General features: G+C 40.1%; 1 protein-coding gene across 4 annotated transcripts in view; it reads left to right on the top strand.

The window, feature by feature from the left end:
• Invadolysin (leishmanolysin-like peptidase, invadolysin) overlaps positions 1-27,012 on the top strand; it is a 228,913-nt gene that overhangs the window by 174,566 nt on the left and 27,335 nt on the right. For 3 of the 4 annotated variants that reach the window (XM_071663501.1, XM_071663504.1, XM_071663503.1), the window contains 6 exons: positions 2,924-3,006; positions 4,007-4,124; positions 5,403-5,581; positions 14,991-15,191; positions 15,436-15,559; positions 16,801-16,902. In XM_071663501.1, coding sequence (XP_071519602.1) covers positions 2,924-3,006; positions 4,007-4,124; positions 5,403-5,581; positions 14,991-15,191; positions 15,436-15,559; positions 16,801-16,902 — 807 coding nt within the window. Of the gene's footprint in view, positions 1-1,169; positions 1,440-2,923; positions 3,007-4,006; positions 4,125-5,402; positions 5,582-14,990; positions 15,192-15,435; positions 15,560-16,800; positions 16,903-27,012 lie in introns of those variants that run through there. The other variant, XM_071663502.1, reaches the window with a different exon arrangement.

The raw sequence follows: 27,012 nt of genomic DNA, 5'->3' as shown, positions 1-27,012 counted from the left end.
GGAAGTGAGTCAGTTGTTGTTCGCTGATGATACAGCGCTGGTGGCTGATTCATGTGAGAAACTGCAGAAGCTGGTGACTGAGTTTGGTAAAGTGTGTGGAAGAAGAAAGTTAAGAGTAAATGTGAATAAGAGCAAGGTTAATAGGTACAGTAGGGTTGAGGGTCAAGTCAATTGGGAGGTGAGTTTGAATGGAGAAAAACTGGAGGAAGTGAAGTGTTTTAGATATCTGGGAGTGGATCTGTTAGCGGATGGAACCATGGAAGCGGAAGTGGATCATAGGGTGGGGGAGGGGGCGAAAATTCTGGGAGCCTTGAAGAATGTGTGGGTCGAGAACATTATCTCGGAAAGCAAAAATGGGTATGTTTGAATTAATAGTGGTTCCAACAATGTTGTATGGTTGCGAGGCATGGGCTATGGATAGAGTTGTGCGTAGGAGGATGGATGTGCTGGAAATGAGATGTTTGAGGACAATGTGTGGTGTGAGGTGGTTTGATCGAGTAAGTAACGTAAGGGTAAGAGAGATGTGTGGAAATGAAAAGAGCGTGGCTGAGAGAGCAGAAGAGGGTGTTTTGAAATGGTTTGGTCACATGGAGAGAATGAGTGAGGAAAGATTGACCAAGAGGATATATGTATCAGAGGTGGAGGGAACGAGGAGAAGTGGGAGACCAAATTGGAGGTGGAAAGATGGAGGAAAAAGATTTTGTGTGATCGGGGCCTGAACATGCAGGAGGGTGAAAGGAGGACAAGGAATAGAGTGAATTGGATCGATGTGGTATACCGGGGTTGACGTGCTGTCAGTGGATTGAATCAGGGCATGTGAAGCGTCTGGGGTACACCATGGAAAGCTGTGTAGGTATGTATATTTGCGTGTGTGGACGTATGTATATACATGTGTATGGGGGTGGGTTGGGCCATTTCTTTCGTCTGTTTCCTTGCGCTACCTCGCAAACGCGGGAGACAGCAACAAAGCAAAAAAAAAAAAATATATATATATATATAAATTATATATATATAAATAAATTATATATATATATATATATATATATATATATATATATATATATATATATATATATATATATATATATATATATATATATAAGGAAATATTCAGCAAGGTGCTCCCATCCTACATAATGCCAAAGCTAGAATGTGCTTTTCAGGTTTGGTCACTGCACCAATAGATGCACAGTTACAGAGAAAAAAGGCTCTATGCCTCCTTCACCCTTAATGATCTTCAAAATTAGGCTTGATCATCACATCACTTTCCGTTATTGAATAATACATTTGATGAGTCGTAACGTAGTGGTATACCATGCTATCTTCTCAACCACCGATATCTCCCTGGCCATGCTGTGGTAACATACCAACATGTCACCTGCTTTGAGAAAGTGAGAAGTACTGTATCATTCTTCAACATTAGGACTAGTATAGATATGGTAGGTTGAGAGACTGGAGTTCAAGTTTATCCTTACTATTGTCTTTATAACAAAAAGTAAAGGGATGCATGTAATTGGTCATTAGATGCATGACATACTCATGTTCATTCTGCCTTATGACTTTCCTATAATCATTGCTTTTGGGCATATCAATCCTGCAAGGTATTTTCTTATTTACCTATTTTCTGTCCAGTGTGTTGCTGGATGGAGTGGAAGGTGGGAAGAGAGCCTTTACTATGCTATTCTTTTCATCTGCTTTTAGGGAGATTTTTTTAGTGTTAAGGCCAGACACCTTGCTTGGACCTTGGATCTGTGTATCTATGTAACAACAGAGAATACCTATGTAACTTCAAGTATTTTTAATGGTATTTTGCCATGATGGTAGGGCTAACATGAAGGGCTGATCACATGTCTTGCTTGATGAATAAGACTTTTCTGTCAGGTGCCACCCGCATTACATAATCATCTATTCTGGGCTCATTGTGGGACTGATTTTAACTACATGTCTTCTTTCAAATATTTCTGTAATTCCATGCATGTATCTTATTTCTCCTGATAATATATTGAATAGTTGTTCTTGCTTTTGGTTTGGTCTTTCACTTATCTGCGTCTGCTATATTTTGTTTGTGTTCCATGGTACATACCTTCAATTTGTTTCCATACACACATTATCATATACCTATCTTCTCTCTAGGCTTTATAATTCTATTTATTTCAACTTTTATTGTTGTTCATATGTTCCATCCCCTTGATTTTGCATGTAAGATATGCTTTAGAATTCTCTCAAATACATTTACCTCTCTGATAAGTTGGTGACCTTAGGATACATCATTACTCAATTTTGCTTCCTATATATACTTTCATCATTAGGTTTCTGTCTCTTGTATTGAAAATTCTCAAAATTATACTATTCTTTTCACTCAATAGTGTTATCTTGATATGCTCTCTGAATTCTAGTTTTTCATTTTTTGAAGATGCCCAAGTCTTTCATGTTTGTTTAACTTTTTCTCTTTCTCTTGGTCCTTTATATGGTGTCATTTCTGTCCATTTGTAAATAGTGTCTGAGTATTTTTGCATCTCCGTTTGATCAGTGTTTTATCCAATCATTTTGCTTTCCTTTACTTTAATGGCAACATATCATTATCATAAAGAGTATTAAGCCTTATACCTTTAGTTGTGGTACACCAGATAGAACACCTTCCTCAGACATGTTTCTGTTGACTACAGCAGTAAGAAACTCTAACCTATTGTCCTATATGACTAAAGTTTTCATTAGCACCTTCCTCTTGCAAAATTGCATGGTGTACTGTTCCTTTTGCTTTGTCAAATGCTTTTGCTAAATTAACAAAAACAGTGTCCATTCTTTTCCCTTGTTTTAAACTCTCATGTATGTCATTACAATGAATTAAATAGAGAGGGAGGGATGTTCAAGGGAAAACATAATCAAAGTTAGCTTGGATTGTAAGATGTGATTGTTGTTTCAGGAGAACGTGTTGCCCTCTGCAGTGTCGTACTGGCAGCAGGCGCTCATGGTAAGACGGACAGAGACAGTGATCAGACTCAACAGGTGAGTGGCTCTGACCCAAGCCTTCACACACACACACACAAACACACACACAGTGTTGGCTGCACTTAAACCCACTCCTACCATGACCTGGTCACAATTACTCACTTTATTGTGCCCATGGCTCATCACTCCCATTCCGTCCTATACTCCTAGTGTTACTCTATGAGTGTTTTATTGTACTTTGTGGTCAGGGGTGGATCCTTGAGGAGGGTACGGTAGAAATAATAAACCAACTTCAATTTTTTTTTATTCCTGTTGTATTTGTTCTTGCACAATAATGAACAGAACATAATTTTATGATGAATTAACCCCTTTTCCAAAAAAGAAATTGTAGAATACAATTTTATCTGTAAATGTCTACTTTACATCTGTAGAAACTATCCTTGTACCCCTTGGCAGTTGAGCTCTTGGATCACTTTGTGGTTGCTGATTTTTTTCAGCTTTTAAGAGTTGCACAGTGCTTCAGTTATGAAATCTGTAAAGTTGCCCTGCATCTTGTTTTCTGAGTTTGTATTGTAGCAAAGTTCGATATAGTTTTTGTAGAGTAGGATTTATATGGAAGATTACAAAGATTTTGGTGAGGTTGACAGACAGAAAACTACTTTGTTGTGTATTACAAGAAATTAAGTGCATAACAATGCACACATCCACTGGACATAAAAACCTTCATCAGTGAGCTTCAAGCTTGTACATTCTTTCATGGAGTTGGGAGGCAAGTAAGTGCCAGACCACCCGGCCACTAGTGATGGCTAAGTGGTTATGTGCTCCTCTGCTTCTTCTCTGGTTAAGAGAAGGTAGAGGTTCCAGGCTTTCTGATGAAGGGTTTATGTATGTATTGCAAATATCAGACTGATCATTTGATATAATTCAGTATAACACCACTTATTATTTTATTTTATTGTACAGTAATGTTGCTTTGATTTATTTTCCCACACATTTATTTATTGTTTTATAATTGTTTTTGTCTTTTACAATGGTGCCATGTTTTGTGTGTGTGCAGGAGATGTGAGAAGAACCAGGTGTTCCTAATTAAGGGGGAACCACACCCATTCTGCAAGAGCAGCTGTGAGCCTGTCACTATGTGTGGTGAGGTCCAGGTGCCCGAGGAACACCTCTACGTGAGTCTATAGTAGAGATTTTGCCTTGTTTGTCTCTTCGTATAGTTGCCTGCCTCCATCATATCTTGTTCTTCACTGTTTGTCCACACTCATTTAATTTCATGTACTCCCCCAAGACTTTCTTTCTCACGCCTGTGCTTTTGCTTCCACTGTTTTTCATTAATTTTTCTGTGCCTTTAGTTCATAACCCCTGTAGTGAGTCATTCCTTCTTATATCTCTTCCCTATCCATTGTTTTTCATAATTCTTTTTCTTCTATAGCCATTATTCATATCCAGTCTTAACCCCCAGGGGGTTTGAACTCTCGTCCCTTTTAATGTATGTCTATTCCTTTTGCAATATTACATCACTTGATGAATCAGCACCAAACTTGGCACATTGATACAGGATGACAGTGGGGGAGGTTGGCCCCCACCTAATATGTATTTGTTCCTTGTACTTTTCCACATTTCTTGATCCATCAGCACCAAACTTGACCAAGTGATACAGGATGACATGAGGAAGGTCATGGGAAGGATGGAGTCAAGCTGTGTTATAGCATGGAATACTTTTCCTCATTTCTTGACCTAGACATATCACAGTCATACTGAATAATATGAGAAAGGTCCAGAATAGGGAAGATATTGATGATTCAATTTCATCTTTCAGTGAATATTCCTGAATGTCATTGAATGTTCTTGTAATGAGAATAAGAAATGTTGTTATTCTTTATTATAAGCTAGTTTTTATTTTACTGATCGAGCAAATAGATATTCCAGCTATTACATGATGGCTTGTTATCAATATAGTTAACAAGCCATTACATATGTGATTTGCAAGATACACATTTCTTTCATCTCTTGCTTATCACACATATTCAGTCTTTTGTCATTTGTGATTCTCAGTCATAAGGAACATATTTATTGTTTTTGACAAATGTTTTTCACTACAGTACAGTACTATAATATTTGTAGTTTCTTGTGTTTTGTTATGTGATATCATACAAAAGCTTATGGGGTCAAAGCTTGAAAGAATTTATCATTTGTATCTATGCATGTTACTGATTATGAATAGTATGGTGGATATAGGAGCAGTGACCCTTCTCTGGAAAAATAATTATTTCTATTTAGATGGTAGTTAGACTTAGGCACAGGTGTTGGTGTATTTACAGCTCCCTATGACAAAGAGGGAAATAAAGTTCTAGAAAAATGGATAGATTATCTTATCTGTATAGCAGTTTTTTGTTTTCTTTTAAAAGTTTTCCATCATATTCATTTATCTTATGCCCATTTGTAAACAGGCCTGTCGTGTATGCAACACCCTGGGTCAAAACTGCCGTGTTGTTAGTAAGGAAGTGGGAGAAGGTATCCCTGGAGCCGATTTTGTGTTTTACATCTCGGCTTTGGAAACTGAACGCTGTAAGAGAGGCTATACAGTGGCTTATGCTGCTCACTGTCAGCAGGAAGCTGCTCTTGACAGGTTTGTGCTGTGTAGTGAAGAAACCGGGTACAAAGTATGTGTATTAAGATGGTATTATGTATCAATTCATATAGAGTAGAAATAGGAAGGAACCAGAATTCAGAAGTTTATTATCAAGACAGAAGGAACCAAAAGGTGTATTTAGGAAGGAAATGTAAAAGTATAGAGAAGAGCCCATAAGTGATTGCTCCAAGTGAGTGAAATTGGGTTTCCAGTAAGAATAGGGCTGTTAGCACAGGAGGGGTGACTACTTTTCTGAGAAAAGGATCTTTGTTATGGAGAGAATTTATATTAGCATAGAGACTTAACAATAAGGGATATTCAGCATTGGCTTAGTTTGAATTGAGTGAGTAAAATTGTAATTTATCTAGATATAATTACCTATTCATACTCTATGAGGAGGGAGTTTTACACTCTTGGGGCCTTACCTCTTGAGCATTCTCTATCATTCTCTATCATATGCTGTCTGCGTTAACTGTCATTCTGTTCCATTCATCCACCACTCTTATGCTATAAGAATATTTCTTTACATCCTTATTAATAAGTTTCTTACTTAATTTCTTGTTCTGTCTTCTGGTAGCTCTATCTATACAATTCTGGCAAGAAATGTTCACTGTCCACTCCATCAATCTCTTTTCAAGACTTAAGGGTTGTGATCTGTCCTCTGTCATTCTTCTGTTTTTCAGGTTTGTGAATTTAAAGCCTTCTTCCCTTCCCTATATCATGGCTTTCTTCATTCTGGTACTATCTTTGTTGCCCTCCTCCAGACATTCTCTGTGAGTTCTATGAGTTGATTTAGGTGGTGACCAAACCTGAGAAGTATATTTTAGTTTTGGGCTTATGTAGGAAAGGAATAGCTTGCTCAGTATTTCCATACCCTGTATACTTGAAATTTATTCTGATGTTTGCAATGAGACAGATTGTTTACTTAACTATTCTCATGATATGGGACTCTGGTGACAGGATGAGGGAGTTGTTGACTCCCAAGGCCTCCTTTCTTATAGAATCCTGTTGGTTATTTTCTGCTAGGTGATAATCATATTGAGGCCATCTTTTATTTTGTTCCATTTTCATTACTTTACATTGCTTGGTTGAATTTCATCAACCTTTTCTAAACCAACATTAGAGTTTATGTAGGTCCCATTGTGAGCTAGTGCACTTTTCACCTCTCACATGACCTTTGCATCATTTGCAAACACATTCAGGTAGGATTTCATACCTTCAGTCAAGTCTTAATATAATCATAGATCAAGGAGAGTAATTGTCCCAGAATCAAACCCTGTGGCACTCCACTGGTCACCACAACCCATTGGAAAAGGCTAACATGCATACTTTGTTCCCTCCCAATGATATAATCTGTCCATTGTATGAGTGACCCCTTTATTCCTGCCTAGTGATTTATATTCTTAATCAGTTTTCCATGCAGCAGTGTCTAATGTTTTCTGGCAGTCCAGGTACTAACAGTTCATTTGGTCATCCCTTTTATCCAGAACTGAGCTCACACTCTTGTTGAATTCTAAGAGGTTAGTTACTCATGACCTTCTTTCCTTAAAACCATACTGTCTCTCACTTAGGAAATTTCTCCTCCATAGAAAGCCATCTACTTTGATTTCTGATGATCTTTTCCAGAACCCTCTGTGGCACTTTTTTTTAGTGAGATCAGTCTCTACTTCGGTGCCTGTTCACAGTCTCCTTTCTTTTTGATAGGAATGACATTTGCCCTTTTCCACTCCCCTTGCACTCTGCTGTCTCCATTGACATCTTGAAGAATAATTCAAGTGGTATTTGGTGTATCTGCTTACATCTTTAGCACATATGGTGAGATTTCATCAGGACCAAGAGCCTTGTATCAGTCAAGTCGTTTTAGTTTTTGTATGATTTTTCTTAGATATCTCAATGATTTCCAAAACATCCACCCTCTTCCATCTCATTAGTGTTAGGGCTGTAATGTCTTCCACTTTGAAAACACATTTGTACATGTCATTTATTTTTTCAGCCATTGCCATCATAGTGTACATTTTTTCCCTCTGAATCCCTTAGTCTGATTAGCTTATATTTAAATGACTATTGACTCCTCATAAATTTATGAAAAAGTTTTGGATTTTCACCCACTTTGTCTTCAATATTCTTTGCAAACTTTATTTTTTTCTCCTTTCTTATCTACCTATATTTGTAACATGCTTTCTTCTGCTGTGTAAATGCTGGCTGGCTAGAGTGCCATGTATATCTCAAAGCTCCTTTGCTTTATGACATCTTTTATTAAACCATTTCTTCCTGTTTCATACCATTTCGTCTGTATTTAAGGTTTGAGGAACCCATGCCTGTACTCCATTGGAATTTCACCTCCCCCCCACAAAGCCATGGTTACTAGCTTTTGAACTTCATTTCCCAATCTACATTACCATAGAAATGATTGAGGAAACTTTAGTTTGCATGATTGTATCTTCTCTTTATATCCTGTCTCACCTCTGCTCTTTTACCACATATTCATATATAAACATTATATGCTCACTTCTTTCAGCTGGTGTATATATATATAATGTTCTCAATATCCATGCTAGTATGAGTGAAGGTTAGATCTGATAATGATGGTGTCTCAGATCTTATTCTGATGTGCTCCTTGACATGTTGGTGTTTGAACGTTTCCTGTATACACTAAAAGCTTGTTACTCCCTGTAACCATGAGCATCTAAATTTCCTGAGTCTATGTCTTTATGATTAAGATCCCTCACTAGCAGCTCAGTACTTTACCATATCTAAAAGTATATTGGTGTGCAGTTATGATTGCAATGATTCAAACAAGTGACAAGAGGATTTTTGCTGTATTGGTGCATTTGTGTGGATGTAACCAAGATAAGAATAAAAGGAGAGATAGGTAGTATGTTTGAGGAAAGGAACCTAGATGTTTTGGCTCTGAGTGAAACAAAGCTCAAGGGTAAAGGGGAAAAGTGGTTTGGGAATGTTTTGGGAATAAAGTCAGGGGTTGGTAAGAAGACAAGAGCAAGGGAAGGAGTAGCACTACTCCTGAAACATGAGTGGTGGGAGTATGTGATAGCATGTAAGAAAGTAAACTCTAGATTGATATGGGTGAGAGATGGGTGATTATTGGTGCCTATGCACCTGGGCATGAGAAGAACAATCATGAGAGGCAAGTGTTTTGGGAGCAGCTAAGTGAGTGTGTCAGTAGTTTTGATGCATGAGACCGGGCTATAATGATGGGTGATTTGATTGCAAAGGTGAGTAATGTTGGTAGTTGAGGGAATAATTGGTGTACATAGGGTGTTCAGTGTTGTAAATGGAAATGGTGAAGAGCTTGTAGAATTGTGTGCTGAAAAAGGACTGGTAATTGGGAATACCTGGTTTAAAAAGAGAGATATATATAAGTATACATATGTAAGTAGGAGAGATGGCCAGGGAGCGTTATTGGATTACGAGTTAATTGATAGGCGCGTGAAAGAGAGACTTTTGGATGTTAATGTGCTGAGAGGTGTAACTGGAGGAATGTCTGATCATTATCTTGTGGAGGCGAAGGTGAACATTTGTAGAGGTTTTCAGAAAAGAAGAGAGAATGTTGGGGTGGTGTGAGTAAGTGAGCTTGGGAAGGAGACTTGTGTGAGGAAGTACCAGGAGAGACTGAGTACAGAATGGAAAAAGGTGAGAGCAAAGGGCGTAAGGGGAGTGGGGGAGGAATGGGATGTATGTAGGGATGCAGTGATGGCTTGCGCAAAAGATGCTTGTGGCATGAGAAGCGTGGGAGGTTGGCAGATTAGAAAGGGTAGTGAGTGGTGGGATGAAGAAGTAAGATTATTAGCGAAAGAGAAGAGAGATGCATTTGGATGATTTTGCAGGGAAATAGTGCAATTGACTGGGAGATGTATGAAACATAGAGGCAGGAAGTCAAGAGAAAGGTGCAAGAGGTGAAAAAGAAGGCAAATGAGAGTTGGGGTGAGTGAGTATCATTAAATTTTAGGGAGAATAAAAAGATGTTTTGGAAGGAGGTAAATAAAGTGCGTAAGACAAGAGAACAAATGGGAACATCGGTGAAATGGGGCTAATGGGGAGGTAATAACAAGTAGTGGTGATGTGAGAAAGAGATGGAGTGAGTATTTTGAAGGTTTGTTGAATATGTTAGATGATAGAGTGGCAGATATAAGGTGTTTTGGTCGAGGTGTTGTGCGAAGTGAGAGGGTTAGGGAGAATGATTTGGTAAAGAGAGAAGAGGTAGTAAAAGCTTGCGGAAGATGAAAGCCGGTAAGGCAGCGGGTTTGGATGGTATTGCAGTGGAATTTATTAAAAAAGGGGGTGACTGTGTTGTTGACTGGTTGGTAAGGATATTTAATGTATGTATGTATGACTCATGGTGAGATGCCTGAGGATTGGCAGAATGCCATTGTACAAAGGCAAAGGGGATAAAAGTGAGTGCTCAAATTACAGAGGTATAAGTTTGTTGAGTATTCCTGGGAAATTATATGGGAAAGTATTGATTGAGAGGGTTTCAGCATGTACAGAGCATCAGATTGGGGAAGAGCAGTGTGATTTCAGAAGTTGTAGAGGATGTGTGGATCAGGTGTTTGCTTTGAAGAATGTATGTGAGAAATACTTAGAAAAGCAAATGGATTTGTATGTAGCATCTATGGATCTGTATAAGGCATATGATAGAGTTGATAGAGATGCTCTGTGGAAGGTATTAAGAATATATGGTGTGGGAGGCAAGTTGTTAGAAGCAGTGAAAAGTTTTTATCGAGGACGTAAGGTATGTGTACGAGTAGGAAGAGAGGAAAGTGATTGTTTCTCAGTGAATGTAGGTTTGCAGCAGGGGTGTGTGATGTCTCCATGGTTGTTTAATTTGTTTATAGATGGGATTGTTAGGGAGGTGAATGCAAGAGTTTTGGAGAGAGGGGCAAGTATGCTATCTGTCGTGGATGAGAGGGCTTGGGAAGTGAGCCAGTTGTTGTTCGCTGATGATACAGTGCTGGTGGGTGATTCGGATGAGAAACTGCAGAAGCTGGTGACTGAGTTTGGTAAAGTGTGTGAAAGAAGAAAGTTGAGAGTAAATGTGAATAAGAGCAAGGTTATTAGGTATGGTAGGGTTTAGAGACAATTCAATTGGGAGGTAAGTTTGAATGAGAAAAACTGGAGGAAGTGAAGTGTTTTAGATATCTGGGAGTGGATTTGGCAGCGGATGGAAGCGGAAGTGAGTCACAGGGGGTGGGAGGGGGCGAAAGTTCTTGGAGTGTTGAAAAATGTGTGAAAGGTGAGAACATTATCTCGGAAAGCAAAAATGGGTATGTTTGAAGGAATAGTGGTTCCAACAATGTTATATGATTGCGAGGTGTTGGCTATAGATAGGGTTGTGTGGAAGAGGGTAGATGTGTTGGAAATGAGATGTTTGAGGACATGTGGTGTGAGGTGGTTTGATTGAGTAAGTAATGAAAGGGTAAGAGAGATGTGTGGTAGTAAAAAGAGTGTGGTTGTGAGAGCAGAAGAGGGTGTTTTGAAATGGCTTGGTCATATGGAGAGAATGAGTGAGGAAAGATTGACATAGAGGATATATGTGTCAGAGGTGGAGGGAACAAGGAGAAGTGGGAGACCAAAGATGAGGTGGAAAGATGGAGTGAAAAAGATTTTGAGCGATCGGGGCCTGAACATACAGGAGGGTGAAAGGCGTGCAAGGAATAGACTGAATTGGAACGATGTGGTGTGCCAGGGTCGACGTGCTGTCAGTGGATTGAACCAGGGCATGTGAAGCGTCTGGGGTAAACCATGGAAAGTTTTGTGGGGCCTGGATGTGGAAAGGGAGCTGTGGTTTCAGTGCATTATGTATGACAGCTAGAGGATGAATGTGAACGAATGTGGCCTTTATTGCTTTTCCTAGTGCTACCTTACGCGCATGCAGGGGGAGGGGGTTGTCATTTCATGTGTGGTGGGGTGGCGACGGGAATGAATAAAGGCAGCAAGTATGAATTATGTACATGTGTATATATGTATATGCCTGTGTATGTATAGAGTTGTATAGGTATGTATAGGTGTGTGTGTGGATATGTATGTATAAGCATGTGTATGTGGGTGGGTTGGGCCATTCTTTCGTCTGTTTCCTTGCTTTACCTTGCTAACGCAGGAGATAGTGATAAAGTATGATAAATGAAATAGATATGGTTCATTGTCAGTAGATGCCTATTATTGACCACCTCATTCATGTTTCTAGTTTTATCAGATCTACCCCAGTTTCAACAACAGTACAGTTGGTAAAATTAACAGCACAGCTCTTCACAGCACAGCTCTTAATCCAGTGCACTATTCTGTTTATCACTCACACTGACTCATTAGTGAAATTTCATATCTCATGAAATAGAATGGGAATAAGATCAAGATGATTATTGCACCAATTGTTTTATATTTTCCTTTTTTCACACCAATTGTGTATATTTATCCTGTTTTTTTACACCAATTGTTTTTTATATATCCCCTGTTTTTTGTGGTGACAGTCTTTTGCACTGGTGCCAGATGGCCTGTATCACCAAACATGAAGTTTCTTAGGGGATTATGTTGACAGCAGTTGTTTTTTTCTTTTACCAAAGGTGATATTGCTCAATGAAGGAACAACGTAAAGTTCTCTCAAAGTAGGCTTTTAAATATGAAGAACAATTTGATTAGCTTAAGTTTGGTTAGATTTCATGAGATATATAATGTTACATAATCTCTTATAATTTTTTTTGTGAATTGCAGATCAGTTGCATCACAAATAGGGCATGATAACATATGTGTTCTGACTGTTCAGGAGAACCAATGTCCAGAACTAGTTGTTTACATGGAAGCAGATTGTTTTAAAATTTGGTAGCCCCTATCCCTGTAGCATAGATATACATATCTTTGACTGTAGTGCTCCTATGACTCTGTTCATACATATATACAATGTATCTCACTCTTTTCGGTGCATGACTTAGGATACTTTTGCATCCTTTATCCCAAGAGCATCATATAAGTATTGTATAATTATTAAGTCATATGTGGGAGACATTTACCCCCTAGATCTAGACTTCTATTTTAAGAATGATCCTGAATGAGTTTGCTTGGGTGTATCTATATTGATAGGTAATTTAGAGAATCAAAAAACCCATAGAAAGAGGAAATTACTCCAAAGTGGTTATTAACTGAGAATCCCAGCCAAATAAACATAGGTTATTTAACCAGGGCCAGGAGCCAGCAGATAAGAGTGCCAGTTCACCATCACCATGCATCATGTACAAGTCATTACTACGTCATATACATGTAACTTCTTTTCCAGTACCTTTCTTGTAAACTCTTTTTTAAAGTCGGTGCCATTGGCTTTCATTTGTAATGGAGAGAGAATGTTTCTGGAGTCACGCTATGTGTTCAAGGCAGCTTCAGCCACCAGTTTATCACTGTAGCCTCACACTGTTCTCACTGTGATCATGTGCTGTAATCTTTTTGAGGGAGAGAAGCTCAGGAATGCCTTAGTGCTAGACTCGCAGCTTGCCTCTCTTGCTGCTGAAGATGGCATACATGCATTCAACAAGAGACTCATAAAACTTTAACAGATTTTGAAATTATAGCAACGGGGAGTCTACAACTGTGGTAGAGATTGTCATTGATGAGGGTAATGAGTTCATTGCTGTTGCCTACACCACCTCTCTGGCTCCTTCTGCTGACAACACCCCCCTGTGTTTCCTACTGCTGCCAACACCATTCTTATGACTGCTGCTGCTGGTGACAACACCCCTCATTCCTACTGTTGCTGATACCAACCCTGTGGTTCCTGCTGCTGCTGTCACCATCCCTTTTGTTTCTACTGTTGCTAAAACCAACCCTATGGTTCCTGCTGTTGCTGACACCACCCCTCTGATTCCCGCTACTGCTGTAAGTACCACCCATTTAGCTCCTTCTGCCAACACCACCCCCTTGGTTCCTGCTGTTGCTGACACGACCCCTCTGGTTCCTAATTCTGCTGACACTACCCCTCTGGTTCCTAATTCTGCTGACAACTACCCCTCTGTTTTTTGCTGCTGCTAACACCACCTGTCTGGTTCTCCATGCTGCTGGCAACACCTGTCTGGTTCCTCCTGCTGCTGGCAACACCTTCTGGTTCCTGCTGCTGCCAGTACCACCTTTCTGGTTATTGCTGCTGCTGACACCACACTTCTGGTTCCTGCAGATACCAATTCCACCCTTTTGGTTCATGCTGCTGTTGACACCACCCTTTTGGTTCCTGCTGCTACCATCACCATCCCTCTGGTTCCTGCAGCTACCAACACCACCCTTCTGGCTCCTGCTGCTACCAACACCACCCTTCTGGTTCCTGCTGCTGCTTACACCATCTTCTGGTTCCTGCTGCTGTTGATACCATCCTCACTACTGCTATTGACGCCACCCCTCTAGTTCCTACTGTTGTTGACACCATCACCTTGTTGCTAACAACATCACCCATCCAGTTCCTACTGCTGACACTCACCTTTCTACCATTTCACGGATTTTCTACCAGACCCAGGGAATGAATGCTGCTGGTGCTCTGCTTTACTTGCAAGTAGATATCTTGTCCTGAGTGGTGAAGCTGTGGTCTTTGAGCCTACTGCCAGTATCAGTACTGCTTCCATTTACCTGAGCAAAGTATCACTGCCTCTGGCATGCAGACCAAAGAGAGGTCATCCTAAGGATGCACTATCACAGTAGTTAGTCTGTCAAGCAAGAAGAGAAAGCAGAACAAGCTACATGTGAAGAAACCACCAAAGGCATAGCATCTACAGTGCCTGCATTGGTTTGTCAGTGCCACAAGGGAAAAGGGAAACCACCTTAAAGATTGAAAGAAACTAAATTGTAAACTATGATAGACTGATATTGCAGCATTGGCTGGTGTGATGATAAAACTCTTTGAAATATTCATGTACCTCATTAGGAGTGCCATGTCGTAAATGAAAAAATATGCACTTTTTTAAGTTACCAGATATCAAAGTCATATTGCTATTATGCATTAATAAAAGTAAACCTATTCACATGGTGAGATCATATGCAAGTACAGTAAAATTATGAATATTTACATGGTAATATAATGCATATATAGTACATATTAAGATTAAAGAAAAATCAAGCACAGTCCCTGATAAAGTAGCCAATTGTTTTTCAGCTGGGTCTTGGTCATATGACTCCTTGTTACATGACCAGTAATCCAAGTTAAACAGCCTATGGTTATTTGGTTGGGAATCCTGGTTAAATTAGCCCCTATGAAAGTACTCGCATGGCTAATTAGGATGTATATGTATTTTTGACTTCTAAATAACAGACAGAGTAGTAATACCTTTGATGTTAGTTTTGGTAAGGTAGTGCAAGTTTTCCCTCATAGAAAATCAGTGAGAATGAAAGACCTTTTGGTTAATACTGAATTATGGAATTTCAGGCCGATTGCTGGTCATGCCAACCTTTGTCCAGGTGCCATCAGCACAAAAGTTCAAGAGCTGGAGACTCTTATATCAACAGTCAAGCATGAAATTCTCCATGCTTTGGGCTTTTCTATTTCTCTCTATGCATTCTATCGAGATGATGATGGGAATCCTCTTACAAACAGAACAGAAAATGGCAAACCCATGCTGAATGAAGTGTAAGTTTTAATCTTTAAATATAGGTATTTCCCAATTTAGATGCTGATATACAAATTCATTCAGTTTATTTGGTAGTAAACCAAAGCCATATCAATGGTTGTTCTCTTGATTGCTATAACATCAGCTAATGATATTGCTCATAAACTTAGTGTCATAGATTCAAATGACATTACTACAGAAATGTAGCTTCACTTTTTATATTGTTACTGATGAATTATTTATATTATGAAACTGTCTTTCCAGTTTGCAGGCAAGACAGTGGAGTGACCGGGTCATCAAACGCATATTAAGGCCCAAATGGGAAGTTCGAGGTGGAGTCACATTAAAAGAAATAAACATGGTTGTCACACCAAGAGTGAGAGAAGAGGTGATTATAGGATTTTTCTTTTCATATGCACAGAAAAAAGGTGCTAGTATAGTTATACAGTTTTGGTATACTGTATTTTTTTTTTTGCGATAAAAGAAAACACAATTTTATTCTTAGAAAATGAATATCTGATAAATGTAGACAGAAATAGTAGAACAGTGACTGAATTATCAAATGTTAGATAATTCAGAGGTCAGTTATAGAACTATGAGGAATTTAGTCATCATGTGTAAAAGCAGCTGTGATATTAGAAAGAATAAGGTTGATAAAGATGAAACTTGAAATACTGCAGGTATAGGTTTTGATTCCTTATCACGAAGTTGAAATAATAAAGTGGAGGATTGATTTATTTAAGGTTTTGCTAGGATCTGTAATGATATGTCGTTTCTCTAGTATATTTTATCTCAATGACCATTATGTTGAAAACCTTCCTCTACAGTATTTTGCAAAATCTGTTTAGTGCCATACTTAAAGAATATTCATAATTGGAGGTTAAGTGAGCTGGTTGAAAAGTATGTAACACATTTGGAAGATGCTCTCAATTGTTTTATTAAAAATTTTTGAATTTGTTCCTGTTTTTAAAGTAGGGAGATTCATGCCATACTTCAGACTTTTTTTTATCATTTTTTGTGGGATTTGACACCACTAGCAATTCCATTGCTGAAAAATGATTGAGTTAATGAAAATTACTTGTGTAAAATGCTGGATCTTATAAACAGGCAAAACAAGCATTTCATATGTCCACCAATGATTAGCTTGGTAGAATAAGAATTGGAGATACTAAGCTTAATCCTAGATGCTGATATCTTAATCTTCACTAACATGGTTACTTGACTGTTACTGGAGTTTCGAGCTAACAGTCACCTCCTTTATTAAAGGTTTGCCCCCAAAGCATCCTGTCTTTTTTACCTATACTTTTCAGTTGTCTCTCTCTCTCTGTATCTCTGATGCTCATTTCCTCCGGAAACTCCAATCAAGGGGGTGGCCACAGCAAAAGTCTCCACTTATCCCTGCCATTACATGCTATTTCATGTATACCATCCCTTTCATTCTTCCACCATCTATCTTCCTCCTGTACTCTTCCTCTCCATTTCCCCATGTCTCAGGTAATCTGCCTCTCACATCAACCCCTTTAATTGTACTGTCATACACTCTCAATGTAAACTCTCCTTCTTGAATTCTTTCCACCTTGTTTCCTGAATACTCATTGTCTCTAAATTTGCTTCCAATTCTGACACTAGGTACGAAATCATTTCAACTGCCCAGAATTAGAAGGTGCTGAATTGGAAGATCAGGGCCATGAAGGTACTGCTCTCACTCACTGGGAAAAGAGAGTATTTGAGGTAAGATTCATTTCATGAAATTGAAAATTTTATGTTAAAGTTTGGATTTTGTTGTTAAACTCTAGATTTGTTTCAGGGAGAATGGAGATTATTTGTTGAAACCTTTGCAATTTATTGAGTGATAGTATCCTGAAAGATTGAAATTGAGAACCACATTGTAGATGTTTTATCACAGTAGTGTCTAGTTCAGAGACATAAATGTATTATTTCCTTATACTTTGGTAGTCTCCTCTGGGTGCCCTCAAAACTTGTAGAGACCAAGTCTAAAGTTCACAGTGATTGTTTAAGCATACTGTTTGTAGCATACCTAGGCTTAGACACAGATGTAGTACTTCCTCATTTTTCACTTTGCCCATCAAGCTGATTTGTCATGCAAGATTAATGTCTCCAGTCACACCTTGAATATCACAATTAACACAGGGATGTGTGAAGAAGATGGAAGGCTGTACACACTTGATCCACCCAATATGGAAGGGCAGATAGGGTTAAAGATAATAGATTGGTAATATTAAATTATTAACAGTGATAATAGAACTATAGTAAATACCATTATAATGAATAGGCAGTCATGTATAACTCTTATTTCTTTAAAAAGCAAAAGATTGAAACCCCAGAGTAGATAAGGAAATTCTAAAAAATTTGCAGGCAAAAAACAGTTTGTACTTGGCTCTTCTTAGATCCTTAACTTGATGCTTTTGTACCATGTGCTGAGCTGCTCGTCTGCCATCCAATTGATCAGCATTGAATTTTTGGAAAGTGCATGCATAACATATCTTGATAGCCACTGCTAATTTGGTTGCAGTAAGTGAGCATAAGGATAATGGTAAGGATTTAGGGGATATAGAAGTAAGAATCCCTGGGGATAGGGGAGAAAGAATACTTCCCATGCATTCCTCATGTGTCGTAGAAGGCGACTAAAGGGGACGGGAGCGGGGGGCCAGAAACCCTCCCCTCCTTGTATTTTAACTTTCTAAAAGGGGAAACAGAAGAAGGAGTCACGCGAGGAGTGCTCATCCTCCTCGAAGGCTCAGATTGGGGTGTCTAAATGTGTGTGGATGTAACCAAGATGAGAAAAAAGGAGAGATAGGTAGTATGTTTGAGGAAAGGAACTTGGATGTTTTGGCTCTGAGTGAAACGAAGCTAAAGGGTAAAGGGGAAGAATGGTTTGGGAATGTCTTGTGAGTAAAGTCAGAGGTAAGTGAGAGGACAAGAGCAAGGGAAGGAGTAGCACTACTCCTGAATCAGGAGTTGTGGGAGTATGTGATAGAGTGTAAGAAAGTAAATTCTAGATTGATATGGGTAAAACTGAAAGTTGATGGAGAGAAATGGGTGATTATTGGTGCATATTCACCTGGGCATGAGAAGAAAGATCATGAGAGGCAGGTGTTTTAGGAGCAGCTGAATGAGTGTGTTAGTGGTTTTGATGCACAAGACCGGGTTATAGTGATGGGTGATTTGAATGCAAAGGTGAGTAATGTGGCAGTTGAGGGAATAATTGGTGTACATGGAGTGTTCAGTGTTGTAAATGGAAATAGAGAAGAGCTTGTAGATTTATGTGCTGAAAAAGGACTGATGATTGGCAATACCTGGTTTAAAAAGCGAGATATACATAAGTATACGTATGTAAGTAGGAGAGATGGCCAGAGAGCATTATTGGATTACGTGTTAATTGATAGACGCACGAAAGAGAGACTTTTGGATGTTAATGTGCTGAGAGGTGCAACTGGAGGGATGTCTGATCATTATCTTGTGGAGGCGAAGGTGAAGATTTGTGGGGGTTTTCAGAAAAGAAGAGAGAATGTTGGGGTGAAGAGAGTGGTGAGAGTAAGTGAGCTTGGGAAGGAGACTTGTGTGAGGAAGTACCAGGAGAGACTGAGTACAGAATGGAAAAAGGTGAGAACAAAGGAGGTAAGGGGAGTGGGGGAGGAATGGGATGTATTTAGGGAAGCAGTGATGGCTTGCGCAAAAGATGCTTGTGGCATGAGAAGCGTGGGAGGTGGGTTGATTAGAAAAGGTAGTGAGTGGTTGGATGAAGAAATAAGTTTATTAGTGAAAGAGAAGAGAGAGGCATTTGGACGATTTTTGCAGGGAAAAAATGCAAATGAGTGGGAGAGGTATAAAAGAAAGAGGCAGGAGGTAAAGAGAAAGGTGCAAGAGGTGAAAAAGAGGGCAAATGAGAGTTGGGGTGAGAGAGTATCATTAAATTTTAGGGAGAATAAAAAGATGTTTTGGAAGGAGGTAAATAAAGTGCGTAAGACAAGGGAGCAAATGGGAACTTCAGTGAAGGGGGCTAATGGGGAGGTGATAACAAGTAGTGGTGATGTGAGAAGGAGATGGAGTGAGTATTTTGAAGGTTTGTTGAATGTGTTTGATGATAGAGTGGCAGGTATAAGGTGTTTTGGTCGAGGTGGTGTGCAAAGTGAGAGGGTTAGGGAAAATGATTTGGTAGATAGAGAAGAGGTAGTAAAAGCTTTACGGAAGATGAAAGCCGGCAAGGCGGCAGGTTTGGATGGTATTGCAGTGGAATTAAAAAAGGGGATGACTGTATTGTTGACTGGTTGGTAAGGTTATTTAATGTATGTATGACTCATGGTGAGGTGCCTGAGGATTGGTGGAATGCGTGCATAGTGCCATTGTACAAAGGCAAAGGGGATAAGAGTGAGTGCTCAAATTACAGAGGTGTAAGTTTGTTGAGTATTCCTGGGAAATTATATGGGAGAGTTTGATTGAGAGGGTGAAGGCATGTACAGAGCATCAGATTGGGGAAGAGCAGTGTGGTTTCAGAAGTGGTAGAGGATGTGTGAATCAGGCGTTTGCTTTGAAGAATGTATGTGAGAAATACTTAGAAAAGCAAATGGATTTGTCTGTAGCATTTATGGATCTGGAGAAGGCATATGATAGAGTTGATAGAGATGCTCTGTGGAAGGTATTAAGAATATATGGTGTGGGAGGCAAGTTGTTAGAAGCAGTGAAAAGTTTTTATCGAGGATGTAAGGCATGTGTACATGTAGGAAGAGAGGAAAGTGATTGGTTCTCAGTGAATGTAGGTTTGCGGCAGGGGTGTGTGATGTCTCCATGGTTGTTTAATTTGTTTATGGATGGGGTTGTTAGGGAGGTAAATGCAAGAGTTTTGGAGAGAGGGGCAAGTATGCAGTCTGTGGTGTATGAGAGAGCTTGGGAAGTGAGTCAGTTGTTGTTCGCTGATGATACAGCACTGGTGGCTGATTCATGTAAGAAACTGCAGAAGCTGGTGACTGAGTTTGGTAAAGTGTGTGAAAGAAGAAAGTTAAGAGTAAATGTGAATAAGAGCAAGGTTATTAGGTACAGTAGGGTTGAGGGTCAAGTCAATTGGAAGGTAAGTTTGAATGGAGAAAAACTGGAGGAAGTAAAGTGTTTTAGATGTCTGGGAGTGGATCTGGCAGCGGATGGAACCATGGAAGCGGAAGTGAATCATAGAGTGGGGGAGGGGGCGAAAATTCTGGGAGCCTTGAAGAATGTTTGGAAGTCGAGAACATTATCTCGGAAAGCAAAAATGGGTATGTTTGAAGGAATAGTGGTTCCAACAATGTTGTATGGTTGCGAGGCGTGGGCTATGGATAGAGTTGTGCACAGGAGGATGGATGTGCTGGAAATGAGATGTTTGAGGACAATATGTGGTGTGAGGTGGTTTGATCGAGTAAGTAATAATAGGGTAAGAGAGATGTGTGGAAATAAAAAGAGCGTGGTTGAGAGAGCAGAAGAGGGTGTTTTGAAATGGTTTGGTCACATGGAGAGAATGAGTGAGGAAAGATTGACCAAGAGGATATATGTGTCAGAGGTGGAGGGAACGAGGAGAAGAGGGAGACCAAAGTGGAGGTGGAAAGATGGAGTGAAAAAGATTTTGAGTGATCGGGGCCTGAACATGCAGGAGGGTGAAAGGCGTGCAAGAAATAGAGTGAATTGGAACGATGCGGTATACCGGGGTCAGTGTGCTGTCAGTGGATTGAACCAGGGCATGTGAAGCGTCTGGAGTAAACCATGGAAAGTGTGTGGGGCCTGGATGTGGAATGGGAGCTGTGGTTTCGGTGCATTATTACATGACAGCTAGAGACTGGGTGTGAACGAATGGGGCCTTTGGTGTCTTTTCCTAGCGCTACCTCGCACACATGAGGGGGGAGGGGGTTGTTATTCCATGTGTGGCGAGGTGGCGATGGGAACAAATAAAGGCAGGCAGTATGAATTATGTACATGTGTATATATGTATATGTCTCTGTGTGTATATTTATGTGTACATTGAGATGTATTGGTATGTATATTTGCGTGTGTGGACGTGTATGTATATACATGTGTATGTGGGCGGGTTGGGCCATTCTTTCGTCTGTTTCCTTGCGCTACCTCGCTAACGCGGGAGACAGCGACGAAGCAAAATAGAATAAATAAATAGAAGTAAGAATATATTTCATATATCTTGCAAATGTCATGAGACACAGCCAGAAGGTGGGAGCAGGGAGCTGGAAACCCCATTCTTCTTGTACTATCATTTCCTAAAAACAGGAATTGGAGAAAGTGCAAAGAGATGATTTGGCCTCAGAGGTTCAGGCTGGGATGTCTGAATGTGTCTTCCTATAACTAGCATGAAAATAAGGGAGAAATAGGTGCAATATTTGATGAGATTAACTTGAATGTTTTCACTCTAAGTGAAACTAAGGAAGGGGATATACTGGTTCAAGAATGTTAAGGTGAAAAAATGGGGTTTCTGAGAGGACAAGAGCAAAATAAGGGTTGACATTTTTGATGAAGAAGGAACTGGTGGGCTTTGATGAAGAGTGTATGGAAGTAAGTTCAGAATTGTTGTGGGTTAGAAAGAAATTAAACTCAGAGGTGGGTGATTGTTAGTGCTTATGCATCTAGTAGTGAGAGGAGTGAAGAAAACATGAGAGTTTTTTTAGGAAGAGCTGAGTGAGTACTGTGGCAGTTTTGATATAAGGGATTTGATCTAAGAGATAGGGTATTTGTTTGTAAAAGTGAGTGATGTGGAAATTTAGGATATAATTTTAAGGCAAAGGGACTTAGATGTCCAATAGATAAGGAAAAATTTGTTTTTTGATGAAAGAGGAATGGTGATTGGGAATAATTGGATTACCAAAAAGGGGCATACATAAGTATGCATGGGTGAGTGGGATTCAGGTTCAATAGGCATTATTGGACAGTGTGCTAATTAACAGACCCTTGAGATAGGAGTATGTTGGATGTGATTGTATTGAGCAGAATGGTGGATGGAATGTCCATTCACTTCATGATGGAGGCAAGGAGAAAGTTTGTGATGGCTTTAGAATAGGAAATTATTTATGTTTAAAAGAAGTGGGGAATAGTGACTCATTATTGACCCATGAAGGGGGTAGAGGAGAAGCATATAGAGATGTGGATATAAGAAATAAGGTTATATAGATAGAAAGAGAATAGAAGTGGGGAATAGTGACTCTATTGACCCATGTGAAGGGGGTAGAGGAGAAGCATATAGAGATGTGGATATAAGAAATAAGCTTATATGAATAGAAAGAGAATAGAAGTGGAGAATAGTGACTCATTATTGACCCATGAAGGGGGTAGAGGAGAAGCATATAGAGATGTGGATATAAGAAATAAGGATGAGAGAGTTTGGGAAGTGAGTCAGTTTTTGTTCGCTGATGATACAGCGCTGGTGGCTGATTCATGTGAGAAACTGCAGAAGCTGGTGACTGAGTTTGGTAAAGTGTGTGAAAGAAGAAAGTTAAGAGTAAATGTGAATAAGAGCAAGGTTATTAGGTACAGTAGGGTTGAGGGTCAAGTCAATTGGGAGGTAAGTTTGAATGGAGAAAAACTGGAGGAAGTAAAGTGTTTTAGATATCTGGGAGTGGATCTGGCAGCGGATGGAACCATGGAAGCGGAAGTGGATCATAGGGTGGGGGAGGGGGCGAAAGTTCTGGGAGCCTTGAAGAATGTGTGGAAGTCGAGAACATTATCTCGGAAAGCAAAAATGGGTATGTTTGCAGGAATAGTGGTTCCAACAATGTTGTATGGTTGCGAGGCGTGGGCTATGGATAGAGTTGTGCGCAGGAGGGTGGATGTGCTAAAAATGAGATGTTTGAGGACAATGTGTGGTGTGAGGTGGTTTGATTGAGTAAGTAACATAAGGGTAAGAGTGATGTGTGGGAATAAAAAGAGCGTGGTTGAGAGAGCTGAAGAGGGTGTTTTGAAAGGGTTTGGGCATATGGAGGGAATGAGTGAGGAAAGATTGACCAAGAGGATATATGTGTCGGAGGTGGAGGGAACGAGGAGAAGTGGGAGACCAAATTGGAGGTGGAAAGATGGAGCGAAAAAGATTTTGTGTGATTGGGGCCTGAACATGCAGGAGGGTGAAAGGAGGGCAAGGAATAGAGTGAATTGGATCGATGTGGTTTACCGGGGTTGACGTGCTGTCAGTGGATTGAATCAGGGCATGTGACGGGTCTGGGGTAAACCATGGGAAGCTGTGTAGGTATGTATATTTGCGTGTGTGGACGTGTATGTATATACATGTGTATGGGGGTGGGTTGGGCCATTTCTTTCGTCTCTTTCCTTGCACTACCTCGCAAATGCGGGAGACGGCGACAAAGCAAAAAAAAAAAGAAATAGAAAGAGAATAGAAATTGTAGTCAAAGAGTGGAGAAGAGTAGAAATATGAAGGTGAAATTAAATGTGCTAAAGAGATCTCTGATGCATAAGGTGATTGAATAATTAGGGACAAAAAAGTTATGAATTATAGTAATTTATAACAAAAATGAGAAGTTGTAAGTTATAGTGATTTATAACTTTTGATATAGCCATATTATAGCCATATGGTGAAGAGCTTGTAGATTTATGTGCTGCAAAAGGACTGGTGATTGGGAATACCTGGTTTAAAAAGCGAGATATACATAAGTTTACGTATGTAAGTAGGAGAGATGGTCAGAGAGCATTATTGGATTACGTGTTAATTGACAGGCGCGTGAAAGAGAGACTTTTGGATGTTAATGTACTGAGAGGTGCAACTGGAGGGATGTCTGATCATTATCTTGTGGAGGCAAAGGTGAAGATTTGTATGGGTTATCAGAAAAGAAGAGAGAATGTTGGGGTGAAGAGGGTGGTGTGGGTAAGTGAGCTTGGGAAGGAGACTTGTGTGAGGAAGTACCAGGAGAGACTGAGTACAGAATGGAAAAAGGTGACAACAAAGGAGGTAAGGGGAGTGGGGGAGGAATGGGATGTATTTAGGGAAGCAGTGATGGCTTGCGCAAAAGATGCTTGTGGCATGAGAAGCGTGGGAGGTGGACAGATTAGAAAGAGTAGTGAGTGGTGGGATGAAGAAGTAAGATTATTAGTGAAAGAGAAGAGAGAGGCATTTGGACGATTTTTGCAGGGAAATAATGCAAATGAGTGGGAGATGTATAAAAGAAAGAGATAGGAGGTCAAGAGAAAGGTACAACAGGTGAAAAAGAGGGCAAATGAAAGTTGGGGTGAGAGAGTATCATTAAATTTTAGGGAGAATAAAAAGATGTTCTGGAAGGAGGTAAATAAAGTGCATAAGAGAAGGGAGCAAATGGGAACTTCAGTGAAGGGGGCTAATCGGGAGGTGATAACAAGTAGTGGTGATGTGAGAAGGAGATGGAGTGAGTATTTTGAAGGTGTGTTGAATGTGTTTGATGATAGAGTGGCAGATATAGGGTGTTTTGGTCGAGGTGGTGTGCAAAGTGAGAGGGTTAGGGAAAATGATTTGGTAAACAGAGAAGAGGTAGTAAAAGATTTGCGGAAGATGAAAGCCGGCAAGGCAGCAGGTTTGGATGGTATTACAGTGGAATTTATTAAAAAAGGGGGTGACTGTATTGTTGACTGGTTGATAAGGTTATTTAATGTATGTATGACTCATGGTGAGGTGCCTGAGGATTGGCGGAATGCGTGCATAGTGCCATTGTACAAAGGCAAAGGGGATAAGAGTGAGTGCTCAAATTACAGAGGTATAAGTTTGTTGAGTATTCCTGGTAAATTATATGGGAGGGTATTGATTGAGAGGGTGAAGGCATGTACAGAGCATCAGATTGGGGAAGAGCAGTGTGGTTTCAGACATGGTAGAGGATGTGTGGATCAGGTGTTTGCTTTGAAGAATGTATGTGAGAAATACTTAGAAAAGCAAATGGATTTGTCTGTAGCATTTATGGATCTGGAGAAGGCATATGATAGAGTTGATAGAGATGCTCTGTGGAAGGTACTAAGAATGTATGGTGTGGGAGGCAAGTTGTTAGAAGCAGTGAAAAGTTTTTATCGAGGATGTAAGGCATGTGTACATGTAGGAAGAGAGGAAAGTGATTGGTTCTCATAGAGTGTAGGTTTGTGGCAGGGGAGTGTGATGTCTCCATGGTTGTTTAATTTGTTTATGGATGGGGTTGTTAGGAAGGTGAATGCAAGAGTTTTGGAAAGAGGGGCAAGTATGAAGTCTGTTGGGGATGAGAGAGCTTGGGAAGTGAGTCAGTTGTTGTTCGCTGATGATACAGCGCTGGTGGCTGATTCATGTGAGAAACTGCAGAAGCTGGTGACTGAGTTTGGTAAAGTGTGTGAAAGAAGAAAGTTAAGAGTAAATGTGAATAAGAGCAAGGTTATTAGGTACAGTAGGGTTGAGGGTCAAGTCAATTGGGAGGTAAGTTTGAATGGAGAAAAACTGGAGGAAGTAAAGTGTTTTAGATATCTGGGAGTGGATTTGGCAGCGGATGGAACCATGTAAGCGGAAGTGAATCATAGGGTGGGGGAGGGGGCGAAAATTCTGGGGACCTTGAAGAATGTGTGGAAGTCGAGAACATTATCTCGGAAAGCAAAAATGGGTATGTTTGAAGGAATATTGGTTCCAACAATGTTGTATGGTTGCGAGGCGTGGGCTATGGATAGAGTTGTGCGCAGGAGGATGGATGTGCTGGAAATGAGATGTTTGAGGACAGTGTGTGGTGTGAGGTGGTTTGATCGAGTGAGTAACGTAAGGGTAAGAGAGATGTGTGGAAATAAAAAGAGTGTGGTTGAGAGAGCAGAAGAGGGTGTTTTGAAGTGGTTTGGGCACATGGAGAGAATGAGTGAGGAAAGATTGACCAAGAGGATATATGTGTCGGAGGTGGAGGGAACGAGGAGAAGAGGGAGACCAAATTGGAGGTGGAAAGATGGAGTGAAAAAGATTTTGTGTGATCGGGGCCTGAACATGCAGGAGGGTGAAAGGAGGGCAAGGAATAGAGTGAATTGGAGTGATGTGGTATACCGGGGTTGACGTGCTGTCAGTGGATTGAATCAGGGCATGTGAAGCGTCTGGGGTAAACCATGGAAAGCTGTGTAGGTATGTATATTTGCGTGTGTGGATGCATGTATATACATGTGTATGGGGGGGGTTGGGCCATTTCTTTCGTCTGTTTCCTTGCGCTACCTCGCAAACGCGGGAGACAGCGACAAAGTATAATAAAATAAAAAAAATATATATATATATTTACTATTTTATTTTTTTATTTTTTTTATTTTTTTTTTTTTTTGCTTTGTCGCTGTCTCCCGCGTTTGCGAGGTAGCGCAAGGAAACAGACAAAAGAAATGGCCCAACCCACCCCCATACACATGTATATACATACATGTCCACACATGCAAATATACATACCTACACAGCTTTCCATGGTTTACCCCAGATGCTTCACATGCCCTGATTCAATCCACTGACAGCATGTCAACCCCGGTATACCACATCGATCCAATTCACTCTATTCCTTGCCCTCCTTTCACCCTCCTGCATGTTCAGGCCCCAATCACTCAAAATTTTTTTCACTCCATCTTTCCACCTCCAATTTAGTCTCCCACTTCTCCTCGTTCCCTCTACCTCTGACACATATATCCTCTTGGTCAATCTTTCCTCACTCATTCTCTCCATGTGACCAAACCATTTCAAAACACCCTCTTCTACTCTCTCAACCACACTCTTTTTATTACCGCACATCTCTCTTACCCTTTCATTACTTATTCAATCAAACCACCTCACACCACATATTGTCCTCAAGCATCTCATTTCCAGCACGTCCACCCTCCTCCTCACAACTGTATCTATAGCCCACGCCTCACAAC

The sequence above is a fragment of the Panulirus ornatus genome, chromosome 7 (genome assembly GCF_036320965.1).
Source record: "Panulirus ornatus isolate Po-2019 chromosome 7, ASM3632096v1, whole genome shotgun sequence".
In the NCBI taxonomy this organism is placed as follows: domain Eukaryota; kingdom Metazoa; phylum Arthropoda; class Malacostraca; order Decapoda; family Palinuridae; genus Panulirus; species Panulirus ornatus.
The sequence above is the reverse complement of the archived record's forward strand: the minus strand, read 5'-3'. Positions and strand labels throughout refer to the sequence as shown.